General features: G+C 39.8%; 1 protein-coding gene across 17 annotated transcripts in view; it reads left to right on the forward strand.

The window, feature by feature from the left end:
* HDAC9 (histone deacetylase 9) overlaps positions 1–24,394 on the forward strand; it is a 489,493-nt gene that overhangs the window by 321,386 nt on the left and 143,713 nt on the right. For all 17 annotated transcript variants that reach the window (XR_012633220.1, XM_074900381.1, XM_074900380.1 and 14 more), the window contains one exon: positions 20,981–21,158. Coding sequence is in view for 16 of the 17 variants with exons in the window: in XM_074900381.1 (XP_074756482.1) it covers positions 20,981–21,158 (178 nt within the window). In the remaining variant the exon portion in view is untranslated. The remainder of the gene's footprint in view (positions 1–20,980; positions 21,159–24,394) is intronic.

Below are 24,394 nucleotides of genomic sequence, written 5' to 3' on the forward strand. Positions count from 1 at the left end.
AAGAGAAGAATTTTCTCTTGCAGTCACAGGAGAGGGTGGGAAAAGCAGTGTAGGAGTGGTGTCTAGTATGTTGTCCTAGGGCAATGCCTTTTAGACACTGCTAAACACACCGAGTCATAATCCAATCTGCTTTTCTTCTCTTCCTCTTTCAAAAATAATTGTATTCCTAAATATCTAACAATAAAATGTTGAAGAAGTTCCATTTTTATCTCTAAGACAAACTTGAGTTTCCCTTTGCTTGTGAAATTAGTCAGAAGACTGAAAAATGTTAACACGTAGCTTGTACAGGTTAGTGGTATTTAGTTATTGATATAAAAACCTCGGTGAGGGACTTCGTTTGTAGGGGGTTGCTAATGGAATACAGAGCCTTTCGCCTTTGGGTCATTGGATCAAATCCATCTCTTGTGGATAGTGACCAAATTTTGCTACAATTTAAGTTTTCAGTGCCCTATATAAATTAAATATGTAGAAATTAGAGATGGAGAAGACCTGTTACAGTTTGCAGCCTTTCCTCCTACCAGTAAGGAATTGTTCTCTCTAGTGTGTTTGCCAGTTACAGGTTTCCAGTTCCTAGTAGGTCCTGTCCACCCTGCAGAGCAAAGCAGCTGGTATTAACTGATACCTGATTTTAACTGGGTCCTGGTGAATTCCCTGTGCTGGCACTGGAGCAGTAGGAGGGGTTCAGCAGACACCTCTCCACTTCTTGCCTCTGAGGGGGGCACTGAGTGGGCAGCAGCCCACTAAGCACCCATAGCCCCCCACTGCTGCCTGGGATGGGGGAGCAAGCAAAAGTCCCAGCTCCTTCCCACCCTGTGCAAAATACCTTATAATACAGGGGGATTAGTGAATCTTATTTTCACTGCCTCACTTACCCTCCTTTAAAGTCCTACCAATGTCTCTTCCATAACCAAACAGCTGCAGGTCATAGTTCTAAATTGTAGGTCTGATGGATTAGTTCAGGTAGCTAAAGGGAAGGCCAGATAGTTCAGACATTGATATGGACTAAAATTTTCCCAAAGCTTGGAAGAGATTTGGAAGCTTGCTTGGGGCTTCTTTTTGATTTAAATGGAAAGGTTTGAACTCTATTATCTTTTACAACTTCCATTTGCAAGTAATTGTGATGCAGAATGCCCACTATTAAGTGCTAGGAACTGCATACTGACAATATTAAAGTTAGTCTTGTAAGGTATTTTTTGACTACTGCTGGCTATAGTGCTATAGATATGCATGGGCTTTGTAGGCTTAAGAAGAATATAACAAAAAAACCCACACCACCAAACACCAAACCAGTAACAGTGGCCCATTCCAAAGTAATATAAGCATGTAATAATTAAAACAGTTCTCATTCTCTACAAAGGAGTCCAAGTGGGGCTACTTTAACTTACCCACCTTTGAGTGCCTCAAGGTGCAAGTTACAGCACTGGGACAGTGTAGAGTATAAGTGGGATTTCCTCAGCACTTCTAATTTTGGCCATATGTGCCTGTCCCACAGACTTTATAATCCAATGCTTCCTGCTAAAAATGCTAGAAGTATAAATGCAGCCTTCAAAATATCAGAGTATTTTTAGAAAGAAAACTGAACTATGTTGCTGTTGCTCTCCCCGTGCACTAAAACCTGAAATGCCAGTGAGGGTGTCGTGTCAGAGCTGCCCCATGCACCCTGGCTCGCTGCTGGCAGGTGCTGCTAGAGGAACAGAGCTTGCTGCTGCACAGCCACAGCCCAGGACTCCCAAGTACCCCATAAAATGTAAATTTCTTCATTCGCAGTGCAGCTAACAACTGCTGTGTTACCAGAGTTAACTTATTTCTGATATTCACAGTGCCAAAGTTTCAGCTGTTGAAAAATTCAAGCAATCATAAAGGAGGATCCTTTGGGCTTCAGAAATATTACAATCAGGTGGTTTAAAAAAAGAAGGAAATATTTAAAACAAAAGAACACCAAACAGGAATGCAAGTAGTACAAAAAATTGCAGTGAATCTGCAAAGGGGACACTCCACGCTTTTTTTCCAAGGTAAAAAACCTACAACCCTGTGTTGTGAAATGTCTTTTTAAACACAGATTTAGAGAATGAAATTGAGGGTTATAAACTAGTAGCCAACAAAAGCAAGAAAGGCTGGAATGTTGGTAACCAATTACAAGCGCAGGATCCAAGCAAAACATCTTGAATTGCTAGTACTGTAATAAATTACAGTTTTCACTTTTGTATTCTGCAAGTGAAAACAGCACTAAGTCAAGCTTGAGAGAGGGAGAGTAAAGGATGACCTTTTTAATTCACCCGCACCCATTACAAGTAAAGGAACTGCAACATGGAGCAGTGAAAGATGGAAATACAACGCCCATCATTGTGTGAAGGGACAGATCCTACTCCTATAAAATGGGGTTCCTGTGTCACTGAAGAGTTAATTGTCAGGTAGCAATAGATGAAAGTCAAACCAGATTCTGGGATGGTCTGCTATGGTGGCTGTTATCTCATTTTCTTCCACGGATTAATTTTCCCCTCTTTAACTTTAATTAGATAAAAGTCTAGGGGCGGGAGGTGGCCCTGGAGTGCTCAAAGGGCAAGAAGTGGTCAAGAGCTGGTTTCTCTCAAACTTTGATTAGCCTATTTGATAAGTGATACTAAGCACCCCAATTGGTTAATGAATGAGGGGTTCTCGTGAGGTAAGTGGCTGGGAAGTTTAGCCTCCCCCACAAGGACAGCGAATATGTAAACTTCTGTCCTTCAGTTAGGTGTCTACTGTGGTTAGGAGTAAGGGTGATTTATATCCTATCTGGGTCCTGGAGTGTATCTACATTGATTGACTCCCTTGATCTTGACATCAGTCACTTGGGCTTTCAGAGAAATGGGGAACGTAGGAGATAATGAAAGCTACATTAAAGAAGACCTTAACATTTATGTAAACGTTATTCTATCTTCAAAGGCAGAACTATCTTTCAACAGAAAGGAGATTTATTTCCTACTTGAGAATATTAGAAAGAAAAAGTTGCAATACATTTGATATCAAACCTCTAGCTTTGGTGCTGGTCTCAGTCTTTGGATTTTGTCTCTTCTTTCTTAGCTAAGCTGCATTATAGCTAAGAGTTTTACTGCATACTTCTTGCAGACAGTCTAGAAGACTAATGCAGACACACTAGTATCTTGTGCAAAGATATTCTTCCCACTTCCAGTGGAAAGAGGAGGGAAGAAGAGAGAGAGAAAGACAAAACGAAGAATTTAGAGAGTAGAAGCAGAAGCGTAGAGAAAACATTTGGAAAGCTCATACATTACTCTGTATTAAACGTGGGGCTTTTACACATGTAAATCCATGGCAGTAGAAACCAGAACATTTAAATAAAACTAAAATGCACCTCTCAAATGCTCCCCTAGTGAATATCACCTACATAATAAGATTTCCCCGGCTGGCTGCCAGGCTCTCCTTGGCCCGGAGAACAGGGGGCAGATTCGGGGCACGCTGGGGCCAGGAGGGAGCCTGGCGGGAGCCGGCAGTATCCTCATTCTGCTCAGCGGGTGACCCACCAGGCCAGCTGCAGACAAACATCAATTAAACCAGCATTTTCAACAATGCTGAGCAGAAAGGTAATTTGTACAACTGAAAAGCAGGGCCACGTTATCACCCATGGAAGGCTGAAAAAGTACACAGACTCTCCCGGGTAAACATCTCTAATTCTGCTACAGAATACTTTCCCTAAGAGAGACATTTACCAAATCATGAGGGCAGCAGGTAAAGTGGATGACGAACTGTTATTCACCAGATCCTGCAATATTAGATTTGGGAGCTTTTGCTGAAATTATGAGGATATCAGTTTAAAATATGCAAGACCTTTTTTTTACACCACGAGTAGTGAAATTCTGGAATCTGTTGCCACAGGAGACTGTAGAACTGACAGTTCAAAACAGGATTAGACAAAATCATGGACAGCAGGATCATAAGCAGATATTAAAAGAAAGAGACAGGGATGCTATCTCTATAATGCAAAAATTCTGGATGCTGGGAGAGTATTAGAAGAATGAATTGCAGAGAGTAGCTGTGGTCATGTGCTCTCACTAAATAGCATCTCCTCTTGTCCAAGACGGTATCAGGCACAATAGACTGACCTGATGCAGTAAGGCATTTCTTATCTTCTTAAATCTGGTTTGGCTTTGTCTAGTCCTTCAGTCATAGCCAAACTTAGATTCTTAAATACATAAATTTATATTTATGTATTCTTTTTGTCTAGCTTCAGGGTAAAGCACATTTCTGCTTTAATTTCTTAAGGCACGAATTATTCTCCACAAGACAAGTGGTCAGCAACATAAGCCTTTTTCCTCTTTAGCCATGGGTCCCAAAAAGCTTCCAATCTGTCTTCACAAAATGCAAAATGCAGTAGTTGTATTTCTGAGTAAAAGACTAACTATTGTTAAAGACAGACTAAAAGTGAAATAAAGTGGTAACTTACAAATTATGAGGTAGAGAATTTATAGTCCAGAATCATCTAATTAAATAGATCAATAATTAGGACAAGTATGTAAGGCTGAGTAATTAAGGTAAAAAAATAAACATCTGTGGGAAGCCTTTGTATTCACTGGTACGTTTTTAGGCAGAGGACATGCAAATAAATTCTTAGTTGCTAAGTCCTATATGGCACGTTTGGTAACTAGCAGACATAACATTTGCACTTCTAAATGGAATATGATCCTCTGTCTGGGAGAACTGGTCATTAATATGTAACCTGCAGAGCTGGGATATTCCTGTGGTAATGAATAATTTCTTTGCAATGAAAACACCAAAAATATACAGCAAGGAGAGTAGGGAGAGAAAGTTTTCTTCCTCTTCATCTCATGCTAAAAATCTTTCCCACTCAGAACACAGAAATTTAGAATTTCACAATCTGAGTGAAAAACTTTATTTTATCAGCAATATGAGGTCAGTGAACTGTAACTATGCTAATCAAGAGAAGCACCAAATTATGGTCTTCACAATCTTATATACCTTGTCTTCTATTGAGATAAAAGGAAACAGAAGGGCTGGCTCTTTGTTCAAAGTGAAGTGACATTAATACACTTGGTCAGAGCAAGGTAGCAGAAAGTACAAACTGTTTCTTGGACAATATCTCTGGACAGATAATGTCTCCGAATGATATCTGTAACGTTACGCTAGTGCTGCTATATTCCTTGACCCTTTTTTCTGCAGTACTTAAACCAGCCAACCTATAAGTGCTAACCTCCCACCTAAAAACACCTTTAAATAAAAAATCTAAGAATCAAAGCACAGTCAAAATGGCATGGAAAAACCCTCTGCAAGGAGCTGTTGTTGAGGTGCCTCTCTGTGTTAAGGGGGTTGAGCTGTACTTGACTTTGAGGTTTCAGGTCTCGAACTTCCTCACTCTTAAATAAACAGTAATTTCTGGCAAATCAAAGAAAACCACACCTGACCTTACATTTATACCTGTGATTTCCTCAGGTCCTCCGTGTTATTCTGAGAGAATAGAGAACCTATGAGCAGAATTCCCCAATGGATTTATCGGCTGCTTCTTATAGAAATAAACAAGCATGTCTCCTGCACTGGAACTGCTGAGTTGTGAGATATCTGTGCAGATATTATCAGCCTCCAGATCAGATTTTGAACTCTTCACTTAGTGACCAAAAATCCAGACCCATGGAGCTATTCCTAAATTATAGTCCCAAAGACTCTTAATTGCTCACTACAAGGCAGAAAAATCCCTGTCACCAGCCATCAGAACATCCACTGGGCAAAGAGCCCAGCTAAGCAAATAGTTTGGCCCAACATACACACAAGCCGACAGCATTAGATGAGAATCACACATGTGCATAAAATCTGCTCTAGACGAAAATGTTGTCTACAGAAAACTGCATTCATGCTTTGTCAGGGTGTAGCATATATTCAAGGTGATAAATCATCTCCGTTTCTCCACCCTCCCTCCCCCAGCTGCGCAGTGACTAAATACCTCTATCAACCAAGTCTTCTAAGTCAAATCAACCTTTTAAAAATTCCTCTTTCTTAATTTTCTAACATGCATGGGTTCACCAAATTAAATTACAATATTTTTATCTGTTTGGGATCAGTACTGTTTCCTCCTCCTTGTGTTTACTTTCCTTCAGTAGCTGACATCAAAATGTTTTCTGGAATGCTGGGACTAAGTAAGTTATGCTTAACTCAATATCTAATACAAATAGCCCTGGGGAAGCTCCAGCAACACAATCATAAAAGCTACAGTTTCTTTTAATAGCTTGCCACACTTTGCTGATATAGTATTTCTCTAATCACCAATCTTTACGTGCCTTCCTGACCTTGGAGCTCTCTGTCCAAATGACTTTGCAGTATCAAAGGCTTGTGTCATTGGAAGAGTGAATGGCTTTCATTTTTCTCCCTGAAACTTCCGGTTCCTGGCATCTGCAAAGAATTATTCTAAGCAGTGTTTTGCTGCCTTGCGGCCACTGCCCTGTAGTGGCCTGACTGATGGAAGTGACTTTTCCCAAAAAGGTTATTGTGGTCAGCAGTGGGCGGGTGCTGCAGTTGGTGCGTAACCAGCCCTGCTTTCTCAGCTGATTTTGTCCGACCATTAGGCCACCACAACCATACACGACAGCAATTAATTACTGTGGGTTTTTGGAAGGCATCAAATAAATAAGGTATATACTGTTTTATCGTAGAAAAGAGAAATAAATGAAAACCCTTCCAAATAACCACAGATTTCAAAAGCCTTCATATTACATCAAAGGTGAAGTCCTAAGTTTAAAAGCTTTTAAAGTAATCATTGCAGGAGGACTTAAGGGATCAGGGTTCACTCAACAGAACCTCATACTGTATGAATGTCCAAAAATCACAGTTGTGATGCTCTGACCGTTTCCAGACGATGAGAAAGTTTGTGCCTGGATCTAGAGTCTCAGTTATTTATGATTTATTTCTGTTAAAGCTGGATCCTTGTTCTTTCCACTCTGCTCCCATCTAATTTCTCTTTTCTCACTTTTTGACCTTTTGCTGTAGTTCCTTATATTTGCTTTTATTTATTTTTTTTTTTCAATATGAAATGTAACTGGACGTCTGAATAATTACTATACTGAAACAAACTAAATGAAACTCATAGCTTTTTCCTTTTTTTTTTTTTTTTTTTTTTTTTTTTGGGGGGGGGGGGTGGGAAAGCGGGTAGTAAGGAAGAGGATTTTCAAGATAGCTTTTAATTATTTTAAGTGTATTACTGCCTTAGCTCCATAACCGCAGTCAAGCACCCTTAGTGCTGAACACTAAACTGTCAAGTTGCAAAGGACAAACTGCTTGAAATATCCATAGTTAGGATAGATAAAGCCAGGATGAGATAAGGTAACACAAAGGCTCAGAGAGGTTATGAGACTGGTATAAGCTCATTCAGCTGATCAGTAACAGATAAAATTTGAAAATCCTGCTTTTTCTTCTAAGAGACAAGAATAAGACATCATTCCTCAGAGACGGATTATGTATTTCAATGACTTAAATTAAATTTTAATTCAAAGAATGAAAACAAAACATCTTCAGAGATCCAAATCCTCCTAAAGCAACCTAACTTGACCCAAAACTCTCTTGGGGCTTCCAGCCTCTGGTGTAGCTCTTTCGGCAGCATGGCCCTGTAACCCTTTCTTAAATGAAAAGGAGAAACTCTTACACCCACTCTGCCCCTGAGAAGACAAACACCAGGGGTGCAAACACTTCACAGCCAGAGGGAGCCAGCCATGGCCGCCTGCTCAGGGCTTCTTGCTCTCTCCTTTCTCATTAAAATGCAAAGACTGGGTGAGAAGACTCACACCTCTGGTTTAGACAGCAAGTACATGCACAGGGCACCCCAAGCTTCCTCCATGGGAATGCATTGCCTACAATAGCACTCACAGCCTGTATTCCCTCTCTTGCCAGGGGTTAACGTAGACACAAATAAATGCCTCTGATGTGAATGCCTAATAACAGCAGAGATTAATTTACCAACTAGCTTCTGTCTCGGATATTGCCCAGGTCTTTTTGGTTAGGATTCAATAGACCTGAAATCTCAGTGCCTTCAGATGGCACCTACTCATAAATTAGCACAGTATTTTTCCTCCTGCCATGTAAAGTTGGAGTGTGTTATTTCCATTATAGCAAGATGAATTTTGTTCTTAGTAAAACTGGTTTTCAAAAGAGTTTGGCCTTATAAGCTTGGGTAATTTCATGTAACACTTTTTGTACTGAAATAATATGTTGAATCTCCATGTATTACAGATTTTACCCCAGAAATATAGACAGCTTTAAAATGGAGCTCCAGTAACTGTTTACTCTCACACACAAAAATGCTACAGATTAGACAAGGTAGCAGATGCTTCCACCTGAAGTTATACTGAATCCAAATTTCAAAGCATTTTCTGGGGGTTTGTATCAGGACCAATTCCTGGATATACCTAAAATCAGGAGAATTCTCCAGCTAATTAACAAGTTTATATAAAATTTACTAGCAGTCTTGCAACTTCATGATCCCTCCCCCAAAAAGAATAAATCCCCAGAACTTCTTTAGGATGTACTGTATTACAACATCGGAGAATATTGCTGTATGACAGCAAAAATGATCAGGGCTTAAATCCAGGTTTAAAACAAAAAAGGAAAAAAAGGCTAGTCATAGCTTAGATTGATAACTCACAACATCACAACACACATGAAGAAAACTGAAAAACAGTCCTGTCTCTTACTTCCAACTGTGTGGTAAAAGGCTTCTAAATTCTCTACAGACTGACTAAAAATACGTAAAAAATGCCAGGTAACAGCAATTAGTTTCTTTTGAAATAAATTCTATCCACACGTATAGCACATTTCAATGTCCAAAGAGCCACCTAGATGTGTGGATCTGAACTTTTATGATGAAAACCGTGGATCTTTATAAAATTGTCTGTAAAAGTCAGAAGCTCAACCACAATCTCACATATTTTTCCCTTTTTGGAATGTCACTATTAAGTGTTTAAATGCTTTTAATTAGGTTTGCATACTGAAAGTAAGAGCAAAGTAGCAAAGAGAAACCCTAACACACATAGTCAGAGGAGGATTTGGAAAAGCAGAGTGAAGGAGCCATTGCCTGAGGTTAGGCCTCTGGGCGGTGTTAGCTCTCTGGTTGGTCTCAGGGCTAAATCTGCAGTGTTTTAGCATATCTACTGATATTACAATCAGATCTGGTTTAATCCCCTGTGGTTCCCAGGAAGAAACCTTCAAATGTGTCCTGTCTCATAGGGTTCTGACAGGAACGCACTTTGCTGTGCTGGCAGGACCCAATGCTTTGAACACAGCCCCAAGCATTCATCTCACTTTTGCAGCTCTGCCAAGGGTCTAAGGTATGTTTAACAATATTGATTCTTTTTCAAAAGGTCCCTTGTAGCTGACAGGGTTTGCAGGCCACCCCCGATGGTGGTGGCATGGATGCGGGGTGCCAGCTATTGGGAGCGCTTTGGCACTGTCTGGCTTGGAGCGCTGCTGTCATGCTCGTGGGACTCACAGTGGCCCTGAGGGTTGGCTGTGGCACCTTGTTACGGGACCACCTTTCCTCCTGGTATCTCTGAGTAGGTTTAATCCTTTCAGAGGCTGGAAGGAAAACAGATTGGATATTCCCAACAAGACTGAGGACAACAATGACCCCAAAGACACAACAGCTGAGAAGTTTCTGGGGCCATTTCACCACAATGGCTCTGTGTGGGTCGCAGGGATGATCAGCCCTCCTTTACTCAGCCAGTCTGTCCAGAGCCCTTTTGTATCCAGCTTAAAGCTCTTGAGTGTGGATGCTTTAACGCCTAAAAGCTGTGATAGTTTATAGTGCCCGTTGGTCTGACTTCTTTCTCCTACGCTTTTCCAGATCCAGCACAAACAAACCAAAACAACTTCAGACTGTACCTCTACTACTATCTGTTGTAATAAGAAACACTGAAAGCCACAGTGATGCATTATTTTGTAATTAACAAGCCATAAGTGGAGAATATTACTGATGCAACAGATATATTGCTGATTCAGTGCTTAAAGGAAGGATTTAGAAATCAGGCTTTCTAATCCCTGTTCACTTTGGATTCATAATTTCTACACCTCGGTCTCTCCACACAAAAATACTCTCTACGTAGCAGATAAATTACAGATTATTTTCATTATAACCTTTAATAGGATGGCATCATGCAAGGGAGATATATATATATATATATATGCAAGGGGTATGTGTATGCATCATATACATAAAAGTTATTACGGAGGAAGAAAAAAGACATTCCAAGCAAAAAAAAAAAAAAAAAAGCAGTAAGTGGATTACTCTATGTAAATGCACATATTTTCAAAAAAAGGCCAAACCCCAAACCATCCTGTGTGACATTACTTTATATATCTATGTGAAGACAAAAAGGACATCTAAGAAATTATGCCCATGAAAATATTTAAAAACTAATAATCTGTTGTCAGGCAATAAGCAAGCACAGCCTTGTTTTCAGCATGTTAGTAACTACACTTCTGGAAACATTGGAAAAAAAAAAATTCCAAGCAGTAAAAGATTTCATTTGTCACAGGCCCCTAATCTAGAGCGTTTGGGGACAGCTATAATGTTATCTTGAGTGAACACAGGGCCAACGTAATTAGGAATAAAGAGGTAAGAAGCAAGGGGAATTGCCTGCATAACTTCACTTTGTAAAATCCTCCCATGGAAGGTGGCAGGTAGGAAATCTGCATAATAACAAACTTGTCACAAGACAAGGCCAACTAAATACAACAATTAGATTTAACATTTTCCTTTGACTTCTTCCCAGGATTCCCTCTCTCCCTCCTTCCAAGTTTCACTAGATGTAGTTAAAGTTGTGGCTATTGATTTGGTGCAATATTTTCCAGTATATATATTTTTCCCAGTGTTGAGTGGCTGCAAGAAGACTATCTCTCTTCTTTGTGGGCATTGCTTTAAAAAACAGCTATTGAAGTGCCAGACCCTCCTTTCAGATATCCCAGTGAAAATCCAGAATAAAACTCTTCGTTCCACTCTAGTCCATCTAGATTTAGATCTGTGTAAATAATCCAGTCTGACCTCAAAACAGAGCTACAATGTGTTATAAATTATAATTTATCATTGGAGGAGATTACCTTCTCCACTGACTATCAGGTCCTTTCTTCTGAGAATTACTGGAAGTCCTCTGCTCTTTGGCTGCACAGCTCTTGGGATGCTGGATTTGTGCTTCCCAGCTGGCTCATCTGCCTCCTCCTAACCACTTGTGGTCTTTCTGCTCAGGCACCGACTCCAAAACAACCTATAGCATGTGGATGCTCTCCCAGGGTGTCATCAGGCTACACTCAGGGTGTGCTTTAAGGGACTGCACCAGCAATGGAGCTGATCTTCAGGGCTGCCTTCCCCAATATACAGATTAAGACACCACTATCTCAGCTGACCTTTAAAACAAAGAGACTGAGTACTATGCAGCCATTCTCTGAAAAAAAAAATATAGCCATTTTCTAAAGTAGAAAGTTATCTTTGTTCTATATTTAGGCAGTTTTCAAAACTTTAATTAATATACCTAAGATTGTGTTTTCTTTTGTTTCAGAATGGACATTGATCACAGTAAGGAGTAACAGAACCCAGATGAGGAATATAGACTAGGATCTCTAATTTTGTGTCCTTTGATCTCAGACTTCTTTTCCTGTAATTCAGACTTCTTTTCCTGTAAGTTAGTCCTATATACTTCAGCTAGAGATGTCTTCTAGATAGAAAAAAACTTCATGTCGGCTAATGTAGTGTGATCAAATCAATGAACCACCTTCCAGAAGTGCTACACTGGAACAAGTGTTCTTATTGCCCTCACTTCTCCTCAGCTAGTATACTTTTTACTTCTTATTGTTTCCATTTCTTGTAATTGTTGTAATATCTTATGATATTTGAGGATTCTGAAGATGTGAATACATGGAAGACTCAGCTTTTGTTGGAAAAAGAATAAAGGGAAGAAAGGACTGGGAGATAGTTGAACATACAAGCAAAACAGCTTTCAAATTTTAAAAACAGAAAGAAAATTGAGAGCATTACCATAAAGAAGAGAGAGGGTGAGAAGGGAAGAGGTTGGAGCTTACAATATTCAGCTGTTTGGATTTTGAAATACTGCTCCCTCTCTTCTCTTCATTTTGGTCCCTTTCAGTCATCCACATCCCTCCTTGTGACAGCTATCTAGCCCCTTTTTTACTTTTTAGAGGGGGTATTTGAAGAACGCTGAGATGAAACAAGTTCAGATAAATTCATTCATCCTTCCCATGAAATACAACAAGTACAATGGTCTCTTCTGAACTGTACTCTGCATTTTGAGGGCCAAGATTTGCTCAAGGAATGAGAAATTGGAGAATTTATTTTGCAGTCTGCATTATATACCTAGTGCTAAGCTAGCACATACTATTTTCCATGTTTCTTTTTAACCCTCTAGTCATTCCTAAGTCAGCAAATGTAAGGGTTTTCCCTGCCATTTTCAGTTTTCCCATTCCTGCAGTTCTCCCACATGTTAAAAGCAGCAAACCCTATGCTGAGAAGCATATAGTAGGAGCGTTTCTGGTTTCAAGAAATATTTAAAAGCAATCTTCAAGTGTTCAGCTAAATTTTGTTCAAATTACAAATAATTTGATTTTATTCCAAATAAAATTAAAAATAAGTACAACAATCTGTACTTGTTTGTTGCAGAAATATGTTTATTTTATAAATATATACAGCATTCTTCAAATATATAAAATAATTTATAGGTGTATAGAACAGATCTGAAAAGATTTATTTCGTGATACTTTCTCCTTTTTTCCATCCACAGAAAGGAAGTGTGTTGATATTTTAACCACAATGATGTAAGATGTGAGATTTGGTAATATATCTCTCTGAAACCTTCAGAGGGGCAGAAGTCCTCCAGCAAAAGACTGGAACCTGGTATCCATCAGGTTACAACTCTGCTGTCACACAGGCAACAACAGAAATGGATGGTTTGTGCAAGAAGAGCTCTGGTGCAGGCAATAGCAGTACACATACCCGTTGGAGTTTGTGCATTAGATACAGTGTTCTATGGAGGTCATCTAAAGAGAACAGAGTTGGTGAAACATCTTGATTATGGCTCTCATATTGGCTGGCCATATGGTCCATTGATGCTCCCCATTCTGACCTCATGTACCTCCATATGAGAGAGAAGGCATCCGCAGAGGGCTTCTATACATCCTTATGATTTTGTACTTAGACACTGATCTGTTAGTGTGTGTGGACTCTATATTGAAGACTGGGGTTTTTCAAGGTTTTTTCTTTTTATGTCAGACACAAGTAATTTCCATTAATTCTACAATAAATCCCAAACTCGGTAGAGTTGCCTATAAAACTAAATCAGAATTTGTTGAAGTACGCAGAAAACACAGAACTTAGCCAGGCTGCTGCTGAATTTAGCCTGGAGACTATTACTTCTCTGTGTGAAGGCCAAACTCATGATTCTTCACTTCAAAAAATCCCATATAAGTCTACTAAGAAAAATAGTTCCAGTGAACAGCAAAAAAATAGAAGTTGTTGAAATGATCAGCATAAAGTAACACCAAAATGATTTGCCAATACTGTTGAAGACAGTTGGGTGATATTTCCCAGAACAATGAAACAGGTGGGACAGGTGATTTTTCATTAATTAGTTTTGTCCAACTAACAGTTTAGCTGAATGACTGCTGGAAAGCTGCTAGGATTAGATGGTTGCAACCATTAAATGCTATTATAAAGCCTATTTATTCTTCCCATCCAAGTAAAAGAAGCAAACACTTGTTAATACTGAAAGTTAGAGCAAGACATGCGGACAACTGTATTTTACCATTGGTATTCATTTCTGCACTTCTCTGTATTCTGGTTTTGGAAAGCACCAGATGACTTCAGGAAAGTCTTGTGGTATTTCTAGTAAGAGCCATAACGTAACAAGAATCTTCTAAAGAGGTTTTATATAAAAAACCTGACAAAACAATGCACAAGTTGTTCTGATGGTCCCTTCTCCCCTTCCTTGTACTCCCAATTATTTATATATTTATAATAAATCTTCAAGAGAGTCAGAAAGTGAGGAAAAGATTCAGCTGGGAGTGCGAGCTTTTGAGGAGGTGCTGCATTTTCTTTGGATGCGTGCTTCACACACTGCGGAGTCAGCACTTTAGCAGAAGTGACAGAAGTCGAGTACCTGCCAATGTCAGGAGCAGAGAAGGCAGGCCTTGCAGGAGCAGGAATGGGGAGTGAAAACAGCAGTTCAGCTGAACTCCTGGAATTTCACTGCAGTAGAAAGTGCTCTTTATTTAGGGCCCTCCTTGCTCTCACTCCCAGACACCATTTCCCATCACTCCTTTCTTATTAAACATGCCAGTCTTCAACTTAATGACTGCCTGGCTCATATTTCTTCACAAAGGTAGTTGAAAAATTCTCGACCTATGCGGCCATCTTGATTCCTCACCTACACTGGACCAGGATGGCTCATGTTTAGATGCTCAGGGTTTTGGAAATTCTCCATCCAAGGGAGGTAACTTTTACCATCTCTCCCTTTGAAACTGAAGGTCAGCAACCCACCCACCTCCCCGTGCAACAGTAGGGGTAAAAGGTAGGGTCCTGACCCTGCTGCTATGTCCTACAACAAGAGTCAAGGGGTGTGACTCCAGCCCTGACCCACACATTTGGTCATGCCACCCAAGGCAGGGAATGCATCCTCCCCTACATGACAAAAGAGAACAGTCTTGTCACCCCATTAAGAGTCTTTGCTCTTCCCCTATTTCTTGGCCCACTAAACAAAAATGTTGTCATTTTAATAACATGTTTTGCCATCCTAAAGGTGCTCCCACCTTAGAAGGACCCTAGGAAGGGTGGCAGGAGAGGGGCAGAGACCTCTGCAGAGGGGGAAAAACAAAACACCATGCTCTGGGCAGTCACTGCAGCAGGGCAACCCCAAGTACTAAGATCTACCTTGGTAGTAGCTGAAATAAGCTTTTCCACAGTCTTCCAGAGGGCAAAGGGCACAGGATTGTCTTGCTGTGGCCAACAGGTTGCTGCCCAAGTCAAGTTTTCTCTGCCTAGGATTCTAGGCAGTTCTGGGCTATGGCTTTCATCCCATCATTCTGCATCTGCGCTCAACATTCAGTTGATAAGACTTCACTTCTGTTTACCCATTTTCTAGTCAAGATTGGGTTCCTCGGATTACTACAAGAGAAAACCAAATTCTATAAACATCCTGATAATATGTGACCTAATATACCCAGATGCCTCAAAGCTAGCTGCCTTGTTTCTTCCTGTCTATGCTTTTGCTTTCTCTAAACCCATTTCTACCTATTCAATCCATGTGTCTGTATGCATACTTGCTATTTATTTACTTTTCATAAAAATGCTGATTCTGAATTTGTGGCTGACTGTATTTCAGATGGTGATAATGATTTTTTTGAAAGTGATGACCATGGAAGTTTGTGGCTTTACATGTGGTTTTGTCAAAAATAGTGTTGGTAGGGTTTCCTAAACATGTGTTTTCTCCAAGTGACAGAGCAGTTAACAGATCTCTCAACATACTCATTTTCAAGGATATCTCAGACTAATTTCTATTTTAGGTTGTATAGATTGACAGAGATAAGCCATTCCTACACTTTCACATTTGTTCACACAAGTATTTTGAGAAGACCTCATGACTATTTTTGCTCAGTTCTTGAGGGCAACTAGTTATGGTTTTATTTGAGGACAGTAGGCAGAACAGTAGTTCACAAAACTTCTGGTTCAAAAGTGATAGAACTTCTGCTTACCTACAGCTCTTTTTGTACCAATACTCCTTGTTTAGAAATTCATTGCGCTCTGTTTTTTGTCCTGTGACTTCTGAGGATAACCATGGTCAATCTTACTATTTTCCATGAGGTCCATGATTTCTGAAGCACTGTTACCTAGCTACATCTGATCTGTATGAGAAGTTTCTGGGTGCCCAGGATTTCTGAATGAGACTTTGGATGATGCTGTCTTGGTTTGGGCCAAGGCGGCCATCATGAGGACCTTAAAAGCAGGACTGAGCTCTGTTTGCTGCAAGGAGAGGCCATTTTGCTAGATGCAGTCACTGGCTGGCCTGGACACCCCTTGGATGCATTCAGCTACAACTGCAGTGGGAAAGTAGGAAGGTGGTAGGGAAAGCAAATGGCAGGACCTGAAGTTACTCTGTTCCCATGTTGCTATGGGGGGGTCTGGAAGAGGCTAAGGAGTAGGGCATCCAACAGCAGCCATGGAGTGAGACAAGGCAGCAATATACTTCAGAGGAAATACTTGGAAGGAGCAGGACTTCCTACTGGGCAGGTTTTGTTTTCATCCTCACTTAGGGCAAAAGTGAGGAAAAATACATGTGCAGCATGTATGTATTTTTCCTTGTCGGTAATAACTGGTCCTTTGGATAGTTTTCAGAAAACAATGTGAACATTATAAGAAAAAAAAAATAGTGAACAGATCACAAAAAATGTTTTGAGTGGAAAAACCTTGTAAGGATAGTAGCACTAAAGGTCTTTGGGGGAGAATGGGTGATACATGAATGATTTTTAACAGTTAATAGGCATAGCACACATTTCATACTGTAGCAGAATGCAGTAGAGGCACAACAACAGAGGGCTACAGATGTATGAGAGACTATAAGCAGCAATCTCACATTAGGAATAGCAAATTTTGAATTTATTAGGAGAAAAATGTCTTCTACGACAAGGAAAAAAAAGCCAAAGCATAAACCATGAAGAGAAGTGTGCATATGCCCCTACCCACTTAGGATTATGGTGCAGACATATCAATTTTAAGATTTACTTAGTTGTGATTAAACTAAATGTAAACATATCAAACAAAATTAAGAAGCAGAGTGCTGAGAGGCAAGAAAAGTTTTTATGAGTGAACCCCACATATTTTTTTTCTCTTCACAAAACTTAAGAGCTTGAAGGAGCATTAATTCATAGACAATTCACCTTTGCTTTGTCATCTCATACAGACCATCTAACAAACCAATTGAATACACTTGTGGGTGACCAGTTCTCACAGCCAGTAGAAATAAGGAAGTAATTCTCACTAAAATCCTCAGAATCCAAATTAATTGCAGCTCCTTCTAAACAACAAACCTTACAGTAATACTAGGAGAATAACAAATATTTACCTCCTGTGCCTCTAAAAGGGTCATCTTCTCTTTAGATACTGATTCTAAAAAAAATCCTCAAAATAATTACTGAGGGCCTGAGACAGTTTCTGGAGAAGACGATGAATGACCCTCCACTCCTTCTGGCAGAGGCCCTAATTGCTTGCCTCTACTAATGAACTAATCTCAGGCACCTGGAACTAGCAGGCTCCATGCCGGGCAGGCAGGGCTCAGGTTACCTAAGAAATGCTCCAGATATATTCACACAAATCACTAACCCTGCAGATGTGCAAATACTGCTTTTGTCATATTGCTGGAGAGATGGACATGTGTTTGCAGTGCTGTAGCACATAAAACCTGAAGATGAATTCATTGTGTTTCTTTAATCCCTTCCAGAGGCCAGGTGGGCATTTGGGGAGCCAGATAAATGTGTTGATTATCCACATTACTCATTGCATTAATCCACTTGTCTGTGTGACACGAAGTATCTCAAATGCTCACAGCATAAATATGTAGGTGGCTGGAAAAAATATATGTATTTCATGAGTGCCTGTTGTCTGTAAAATGAAACCTCATCAGGAAGTTAGACTAAAACTTTGACTAAAACCTAAACAAGTCCAAACTTTGCTGATGCCTAGAGTTTTTAAAATTACAGCTAAAGGATCTGGAAGTCACCAGAGCATATAAGCAAACCTCAGTGTAAGGCTTGTGAGACAAACTACTGCACTTTTAACAAATTTTAAAAGGTTTTCACAGGCAGACATTTTTCCGTGACCTCAGAAATTAAAACAGGTGTCGTGCAGCTTTCCATCTAACCATCCACAAATTTCTTCTCCTTCCCTGGACTGATTATGCTGATAAACATGTGTCAAATTCTAAGTATGTGTCTGGTTTCATTTGAGGAGGGAAGAATGATATAAACAAAACACAGTTTAGCAGCAAAATATAGGAGAGCAAGAACAGGCTCTCTCTTGGTCTTCGACAAATTGCTGAAATATGTAGCTGGCTGGCTCTTAGGTGATGTTCACACAGGTTGATTAGCATTAAAAAAATGTAACATGTTTTGTTCATATGCCTGAAAAAAAGTACTATTTCTATTCCTTACATAGACACAAACACCTAATCTTTTTATAAGCAAAGGTAGGAATACCTTCCCAAAATATCTGTTTTGTCGTATTCCAGACTTTGCTTTTTTCTTCTTCGAGACGCCATTTAAAAAAACCCCAAACCCACTTAAATTGACTTTTTCGGGTCAGAGACCTGGATAGATTAGATATTGATTGAATGCAAAACTTACAGCGTCACTGAAAAAGGTTGTGCAGGTATTGCACAAGTGAATTTTGGGTCTGAAAGTAAAAGAAAGGCAGACAAGGCAGTTCTAAAGGATAAGACCTCAGAGTTGCCTGGTACTGAGGAAAGTCCAAACAGAAACATTTGTGTAAAGCGTGAATTCCCCCTCACTGGTAACTGACTTTCCAAGTTTTCCTTAAGCAGTATTCTTGAGTAATACCGTTTAATACAGACTGCCAGAGTACACTGATGTACCCTTATTAGCTTGAAGAGCATTGCAATAGGGAACAAATCCTTTTGTCTTCTGCACTCTAGAAATTATCAGAAAAGTTCTTTCAATTAATGAATTATCATTAATTAGTATCAAAAATCCCCTTGATTGAAGAACTACACAGATACCAGCTATTTAATTAACACAATGAATGCAACCTATGAGGTTGAGGAGAGTAGCAGAAATAACAGCCATTCTGCTGATTTCATGTATGGCAATAAAGCTCTCTGTGAGGAAGGGCTCCTGCAGGTAGGAGTTTGGCTTCTTCCATACTGCTCAGCTAGCTCTCATGCTTTGGAATAGTAGGCAGGAGATGGTGAATACACTAGCATCAGACAGACAGTGCTGCTGTCACCACTTGACCCTAGCATGCAGGGAGCAATTGTGCCACAGACAGCAAAATACCTCCTGTGCCTTCTTTATTGAGCACTAAGCCAGCACTGACAAAAGTGAATGCTAAATCCCCACAGAGGAATTTATCTACTTCTGTTCTCCTTAAGGAAAATATGGAAATACAATCGCATCCATGAATTCTTCACTTCTTTCCAATCACACACACTTCCAGCAAAGGTTACAAAAGATGTGTATGCCTAGGAGCATAGAAAATATCTCCTCTGAAAATTTATCACAATTAAGATAATTAGTGAAGTAAAACCAAGCCACTTAAGCATTTCAGGAAAGGATTCCTGAATGTTATGTTCATAAGGAAATGGAATACATAAACTTCTTCAGATGCCACAAGATATTTCCTGGAATATATAACACCATCTTGTCATCATATATTAAAAAAGCAATAGGAAAAGTTGGGGATTATATTTAAAGAAAGAGAAATAGTTCAATGACCCCAAACCAAGACACTTCTTGTAAAACCTCTTTTTGCTTACTCATTTTCTTTATTTATTTAGTCACTTAAGACAGGGTCCCAAGTGATTTACCCTTCCCATGACCTTATGTCTTTTCACTGAAGTGGTGACCCTAGATATTAATGTGGGTTTTGAAGCTGCCTTTTAAAGGCATTTGTTCTCATTTCAGTTGTTATTGATGAGCACTCATTCTGGTAAAGGCCTCTTTCTTTACATGCAGGGTAGACATTCTCACTTCCCATGAGCTGTGGATTCATTTTGCAGCACGTGAGGGGCTGGGGTACTCTCGGCTACTCCCACCTGCCTTCCCACACAGCCTGAACTCGGTTTCACCTCCGAGCACCCAGCAATCCCTCCTGCTGCTGTCCCAGGCAACAGCATACAGCACTGTTAATTGTTATGGGGTTTAAACAACAAAAAAGGCCATATGTACACCATGCATATACCTGCATATATGTATACTGAGGCCAGGTGAGGATAAAGAGAGTCTGTAGTTCTAAAACAGAAGTGTGAATTTCAACTGAATTTATATTGTAATGTGGTTTGGAAATCTATTTCTTACATTAACTTTCTGTTGAGGTCCAAGGACTATATGCACACACACACAAAAAAAAAAAAAAACCAACCCAGAAAAAACCAAACAAAAAACCCAACCAACAGAAAGAAAAGGGCTTGTGAAGAAATCCTACTGTATGGAGTGAGTGAATGCCAAGGTTTTGACCGACTTCAGGGTTTCCAACTTCAGCGGGGTTTCCGCCTTTGTCATGTCAGCAAAAGTCACCATCTCTTGACAAACAAAACGGAGGAGGAAATCTTCCTTTCTGCTCTGTCTCAGTCTTTACCTGCCTACCTTTCCTGAAGGGTTTGGTACTGCCTACAGTTGGCAGCAGTTATGACAAAAAAAGATGGTCCCAAAGTGGGATCTCATGTAACAATTCCTGAATTTCTAAATGATTCGTGAAATCCTATGTGCAAATTGTTCCTGTTTTCCAGGGCACTCAGGCAACTCAGTCCTCTGTAGAAACTTGACTCACGGTTGCTCAGCAAATTTGGTACTAATAAGGACACTGCTTTTCGCTTTCAGTGCTGTAGGAAGATTTTGTTTTTATTTGTGTAGACTCATAAAATATATATTCTAACATCATATTGTGTATTCTATGTATTATAAAAACTTTTGTCTTTTATAAGCCTCTGCATTGTAGCTGTCTTTTCCTCTGTCAGGGAGAACTGACAGGTTGCCTGCCATCACCTATTCTCCAGCAAAGTCAGCAGCCCACACTGTCAGTGTGAAAAACATCTGTTGAATGGATTTATTGACTAGGTCTTAGGTGCGAGTTGGTGGGGGCTTTTTTCCACACTGTTTATTACAGCCCTGACCTAATGAACTTAATTTGTTGACATGTTTCCCTCAGTGTCTTACTTGATCCCGTCTCACATTTCTTTCTACTGTGCTGTTTTCTTGGAAACAGGAGTTCCTGGCACATCGGCGTGTCCACCAGTTGCAAATCTACCAGGCTCAGATGGCTACAGTTGGCATGGCGGGATTAGATAAACATCGGTCGGTGTCCAGGACCCCGTCTTCCCCCACTGATTCCACATTACCTCTCCCAGACGTGGACCAGCCCAGCCAGCATGTCTACACAACTGGTAGGACTCCCTAAAGACTGCTTTTAATAGGCAGGGCAAATGCGTTTGTTCATGTAGGATCAACAGATTTAAATGCCTCAAATACCTCCTGCTGCAATGCATTCAGTTTTAGCCTTACTGTTCCTCAGCTTTATGATGCTGTACTGGCATCAAGTCAACCAGTGCAACTGATAAATCACAGGGTTAATATTCACACAGTCATAAATTATTATCATTCACTGGCTCTGGCAATATAGCAACAGGTGCATTTTTGGTGCCTTTAAGTCATTTATAGCTTTTCTTTCATTTCCCTATCCTTTGGTTCTTTTCTCTGTGTTTTGTTGCCTGTTTAGTGAAGAGGCCACCAATAAGTTGAAGAAAGACGACCAGTAAGTAGGAAAGCTGCAGTATAATTCTCAAGATCTTAATTTGACAAGTCAGTCTGTGCTACAAGATTACTTTCCCTACAGAAGGAGCAAAACTGTAGCCATGACTGAAAGATGATTTTGGCTACAAATTGGGTGTCTTTCACTCCACCTGTGTGGAGTCTACAGAGAGAGGCTTTATGGTCGGGCCCTGGGCAGTCCAGTCACTCAGGGAGCATCTCCTATTGGTAAGGCCTGGGCTGCCCAAGGCAGAATGACTAGAACACCCAAAACTTGGACCTCCAGAACTTGGAGATACTGTTTATTCAGGTTTCTGCCAGATGTATTAATTCTTTCACATCATTTGGCAGAACTTGCTATGCCCCTGAAAGTTTACAACTCTTCAAGTCGCGAACACGGATTGATGTAGTATGGAGTCCTTAATGGGTGCTGTATGTGACTTTGTGAGACAGCATGCCCTTGTATCTTTTTAATTAGAATGTGAACTTGGAAAGCAAAAATTTCTTATTTTAAAGAAAAAAACTGCAAAAAAGATATCTTTAGAACACTGCAAGTAAGTGGGTAAATGGATGCAAGGTGACAATCGAAGTGAAAGACGGATTTTCTTCTTCTTTAGATTTAGGAATTTCACTTGCTGGGTAAGAAACATTTGGATTGTACAGAAAGAAACATGCTAATTCACTTTCCATGAGTTTCTGCAAAAAGACCAGCTGTGTATAGACAGGATTATTAAACCAGGCCACTGTTTTTCTACTTGTGGTTCATAGAGTCCCCAAAACATTGTAAATTCATTCTGAAAGATTCACAGAGAACACCAAAAGTGAGATCACTGTGTGTAGGCCTCCATGTCCTGTTCAAAATTCTGCAGTTCCACTGGAAAAGCTGAATGATTTACAAAAGTAATGACTGTTATTTCAGTTTGATTGCTAAGGTTTGCTGACACCTTCCTTTATAAGTCCCCAGAAAGGAGATTAGGGTCAATGGGGTTACATGTATTTGGGGACTTGTGGCATTAGTGGAACTGATCAAAAAAAAGACATTATGAAGTTGAGATGACAGAGTAAGAGAAGGAATTAAATGCTGTAGGACAAACTCTGAACAGAGATGCTGCCAGGAAATTGGACATACCAGGCATAAAGAGCTTGAGATCTGACTCAAGGAAGCCTGATAGGTTCTGCAGTGGAAATGCATATGGTACAATATACAGATTCAGGGTGTATTAAGATTGGGCAGACAGTTTAACCTTACCCCTTTAGTAAAGCACTGCTACATGAACAACAGCAATGGAAAGAGAGAGAGAAGGAAAGAGAGAAAATATGAGTCTTATTCCAACTGAGATTCTCAATCCTTTGCTGAACTCCTTTCTTCAAATCCAAAACATCTTTTTCTTGAATCTTGTTTCTTCTTTTGTTGAATCTTATTTTTCCCCTTCTACAGCTCTTTCAAGATAAGCATCTCTATGCATTAAAGAAATAAATCCTATTTTCACTTTCTCTACAACTCTATGCTTCTGGCTCTCCACTTCTACTGTGTACCTACATCTCTAGGTACTGGCTGAAGGCATAGTGCAGTGCTGCAGCTGTATCTATGCAAACAGCTAGTACCCCCTGGCTGATTGACCAGTGTGCAGGTCCAACAGAGCACACACCTCTGCATTCACAATGAAGCCTTTCCTTTCTGCTTGAAGAAATTCTTTTCCCTGAGATGCCTCTAGACTTATAATCTTACATATATAATCTTTATCGGTGCAGTTTGTGAGTACATTGAAAACAGAGCTATTTTCTGTATTATGAGATTAACACCTCTGGAGCGACAATGAACAGAGACTTGGCAACATCAACAGTTCTAATACAGTTTCTGTGAATAGAAACTAGAACTAGATCTATATATGTATTATTAACATATGGTATGGTATGGTACGGTACAGTACAGTATGGTACAGAATGGCTTTATTTGTGTATAGTATTTCCTGGGTCTGGATGGTGCCCTATTCATTGGTCAGTGGAAAGAAAGAAACCTGGATCCAGCTTTTACCTATTCTTATACAGCCTTTCTAAAATCCTTTTGGATGAAAGTGCTGAACAGCTTGGTCTGATCACAATGCTGACTTGCTCTGAGCAGAGGATTGGGCTACAGACCTCTGGAGGCCCCTGCCAACCTGAGATATCCTGTGGTTCAATGATTTTCTCCCTTAAGAGAGCACTAGATGCAACAAGCCATTGCCCACAGGCAGTTGCAACACTACCGTTTTAAAAGCATGGAAGGAGGGAATGGGTGGGTGGAAAGGGAGAAAAATTTAGTACAACATGAAGTGAGATATAATTCAGACTTCAGAAATTAATGCAAGAACATCTACCTGACTTAAATTATTTCTTACTGTTGTGTGTTTTTTTCCTATTTAAAGACAATATATTCTTGGAAGAGAAAAAAGGTAGAAGGAAAACTTGTGGCAGATGGGGATCAAAATGAGCTTATATTTTTGTGTGTCATGTGAGAAAATGATCTTAGACAAATATCTGAAGGGAATCAGAACGGTGATGATTATGAGAGAGCTATGCAATATATACACAGTATATGCACAATATCTGAGTTAAAGATGGAAAAAATTATAAAGTCTACTCGTTGTTCATTTAGACAATTTACAGCACATTTGACATTATTTCATTCAGATTTTTCTTCTGAATAATTTATTAGATTTTCTTCCCTTGGGTTTTCTTATTGGTACTGTTGTTGTCCAGGGCATTTCACCTTCTTCAAAGCATGCTGTTAGCCAATAATTTTTAAGTCTCTTGCTCTCCCCTCTGTTTAAAATATTAAAAGAAGCTGACCCAAATAAATTATTTTGAAAAGAATGAGTGTTAGGGAGTCCTC

This window comes from Athene noctua, chromosome 2, assembly GCF_965140245.1.
Source record: "Athene noctua chromosome 2, bAthNoc1.hap1.1, whole genome shotgun sequence".
Classification (NCBI taxonomy): Eukaryota; Metazoa; Chordata; class Aves; order Strigiformes; family Strigidae; genus Athene; species Athene noctua.